Source organism: Limulus polyphemus, unplaced genomic scaffold, assembly GCF_000517525.1.
Source record: "Limulus polyphemus unplaced genomic scaffold, Limulus_polyphemus-2.1.2 Scaffold99, whole genome shotgun sequence".
Classification (NCBI taxonomy): Eukaryota; Metazoa; Arthropoda; class Merostomata; order Xiphosura; family Limulidae; genus Limulus; species Limulus polyphemus.
Window position 1 is genome coordinate 436,978 of NW_013665709.1, and position 3,350 is coordinate 440,327.

The 3,350-nt window shown below is 29.0% G+C and overlaps 1 protein-coding gene across 1 annotated transcript in view; it reads right to left on the reverse strand.

Moving 5' to 3' along the window:
• The window catches only part of LOC106469872 (sorting nexin-6-like), a 49,980-nt gene that overhangs the window by 28,241 nt on the left and 18,389 nt on the right, over window positions 1–3,350 (reverse strand). Inside the window, 1 exon segment of the mRNA XM_013930385.2 lies at window positions 1,637–1,747. Coding sequence (XP_013785839.1) covers window positions 1,637–1,747 — 111 coding nt within the window.

The following is a 3,350-nucleotide window of genomic DNA, read 5'->3' on the forward strand; positions in this document are numbered from 1 at the left end:
TAAAGATTTTGTGAAATTTCAAAATTTTTTGATGCATAATAGTATTTTTAATCCTAAAATTAATACTACTTTGCATGACAGATAGGCAACATACAAAAAATAATAATTAGACATGAGAAAAACATTGCTTTATAAACCTTAAGACTTAATATAAAAATTTGATATTTTGCATATGAAAGCATTGTAATGTTTACTGATAATCTGCCAAATTTCATTAACATCTGTTCACTAATTTAAAAGTTATAGCATAAAAACTATAACAAGCACAAAATGGTTACGGGGTCAGTTCCAGGGACCAAGCCCATGATGAAAGAGTTAAGGCAGTAGAACATATTCATTCTACATACAACCATAATGTTAAGAAAACAGGCAAGTTAAAAAAAATAATTTAACACAAGCATACAAAATCTGAGCACTTTTTAAATGTAAACCTTTATTTATCAGAGGCAAACTGGGAATGACCAAAAGCTAAATGTGAGAAAAGGAAGAGTGACATCATAGTATGCTATGACATCACTCCACCTTTTCTCATACTTAGCTTTACTTGGCAACCAACCTTTTTATTTTGGTATAATTAACATGTTAATAAAATGCAAAATAACCAAACATTACATTTGTTATATTAATTTTCACTCTAATTTTATATTTTGGACTAATATTTATTACTACACCAAACTAACAGTAGTTACAGGCAGGTATCATGACAACTAACCATTCAGAAAGAAACTGAATTTGCCAGTTTTGAAAAATCTGATGTTCACCTCTATGTATCATAATAATTACTCATTTAGAAAAACGAAACAAGACTTGCCTATTTCAGTTTGTGTGTATCACGATAACTATCCATTTAGAAAAAAAAAACAGCTATATTTGTCGATACTTCAGTGTATTGTAATAACTAACCAACCATTTAGAATAAAAAAAAATTGCCAGTGTATATCCCGAAAGAAAAACAACATCACTGTATAATGCAACACACCTATAAGGAATACTTAATGTCATTTTCTTAACTTTAATTGGGTCACCAGTACATTTTATCTCACTGTCTCAATGTGTTAATCTCAGAATCTTTTTTTTTCTTATTTATGTTACAGAAAAAATACTGTTAATCTAATTGATGGTCATCTATCATTAAGAGGCCGAGTGAAAAAAGATATTTTGTAATCTGTTTCATAGGGCACGACATTTTGGCATTTAATTTTAATTTAGCATTAAATAAAAGCAAAATTCTTGAAGTTATATTCTATTTTTTGGTGTATGTTATGGGGAGTGGGTGAGTAGGTTTTAGAAAGGACAAGTAGATTTTTATAGCATTTATATCAAGAACTCCACATATCTGTATACAGATAAGCAATAAAGAGTTGTTAACATGAAAAGACTAAGTACTCCACTACCTTGATCTAAAACCAATCAAAGCTAATTTAACATAAAGCTCCAAATTCAAATTAAATGTTTCTTGTAGCTTACAAATATAGAAAAATGTCAACAAGTGGTCCATAATGTCTTGAGATACAGGATTAACATAAATAACATACCTAAACAAATTCTTTATAAATATCAAATCAACCATATCAATCAGTGCACCATTTAAACACTTCAAAAATGATACCAGATAAATGTATTATAAATAACTTACAATGAAACCATAGTACTTTTCATTACTTTCCAAAGAATCGTGCAGCCAGAGAAACTCTTCATGCTGACGTACAACTGAAAATTCTGACTTTTGGAATTCTGCTAAAGTTGTCTGTATGAAAAAAAAAAATTCATTTAATTCTAAATTTTACAATAGGTGCCTTCATTATAAAATAAATGTTTCATTAGATTTGCAGACAGAACTAAAATGTACTATTTGCAACAAACAGACATTTTAATCACCAACTTTACAGATGCTCTACATGTCATGTCAAATGAATTTGGCACACTGAAGTGTACAGGTACAAATAACACAAAACAAGTATAAGAGTATTTAAATTTATTCTGACTATTGATTTGCTAATACAGAGTAAATATTTCATGTGAGATGTTTTGCAATACTAGAACAACTTTATGGGAAAAACACAGAACCTAATTACACATAATTAAATGCAAATAAGAAGGCAAAGTTAAGAAACTGCACAGCATTATATTGGGTAAAAAGTCAGCATCCCAACAATTGCAATAAAATTATACTACAATATATAAGAAGGCAGTTGTGTTTTAATTCAATCTTTAAATTCTTCAAGCTTAGTGAAGATTTTATTTTCAGTTGCTTCACACTATTTTAGTATAGATTCCATGTCTTTGTGCTTCCAATACATAGAATTTAGAACTGTTGTTTTCTCACAGTGACATTACTTTAAGAGGTCTCCCACGTGAGCTTTCTGTTTTATTCATTGCCACCATACTGGATGTCAACCATTCCTTTCTAACAATCAAAAGCAATTCATATCAATGCAAGATTTGCATATTTTTAGATCTGTGCCCAGCTGTCAAAAAAAAAAAACAAGAGTCAAAGACTATCTAGTCTCTCAATACATCTTCCTTTATTGTACATCACTGAGATAATTTACAGCATCACATAACATGACAGACGACAAATTTGCTATTTTTCACCCAGAACTAATTTTAGTAACTGACTTTCAATTCAGTAGAGTAAACTATAATCATGTGATTTGTGAAATCAATGAAATACCTCTATAAAATTATCATAAAATTCCTTTCTATAGTAAAAACAGATTCTTAATAAGCTTTAAACTATCCTAACAGCCTTTACATTCTGAAATTCCTTGTTTTAAAATGAAAAAAACATGTAAAATAAGAAAAATCTACTTCGGTTATATATGTAACATTCATGCTCTCTGCAATTCCTTGTTCTAAAGTTACAAAATAAGAAAAATCTACTTCAGTTGTATCAGCAGTTAAGCATATTTGTTACATTTACAGAATTTGTTGTCTGTTTAGAAAAAGTTTTTAAGCAAAGGATTCACCCTCCTGTATACAAGAGCTAGTTAACCCTTTCCAAATGGGTCACGGGTGAAACGCCGTGTCATCACATTTGTTGACTCCCATTCAAAATATTATTGAACTACTATTTTATGAATTTATTTATTTATTTGTTATCAAACTGTAGATTATAATTCAAATTTTAGAACTATACCTTACTTAATTTCTTAATTTAAAAGTAAATATTAAAAAACAAAGTTAAACTTCGATTTTTTTATGTCGCATGGTATGTTGAATGCAGCACTGGTTCAAATTAGATGAAGTCAAAATACTACGTCTACAGTTTTGTACGAATTAGGAACTCAAATTACTGATATTGACAAGCTATAATGTGAAATAAGAGCCTCTTATCTTTTCAATTTGCT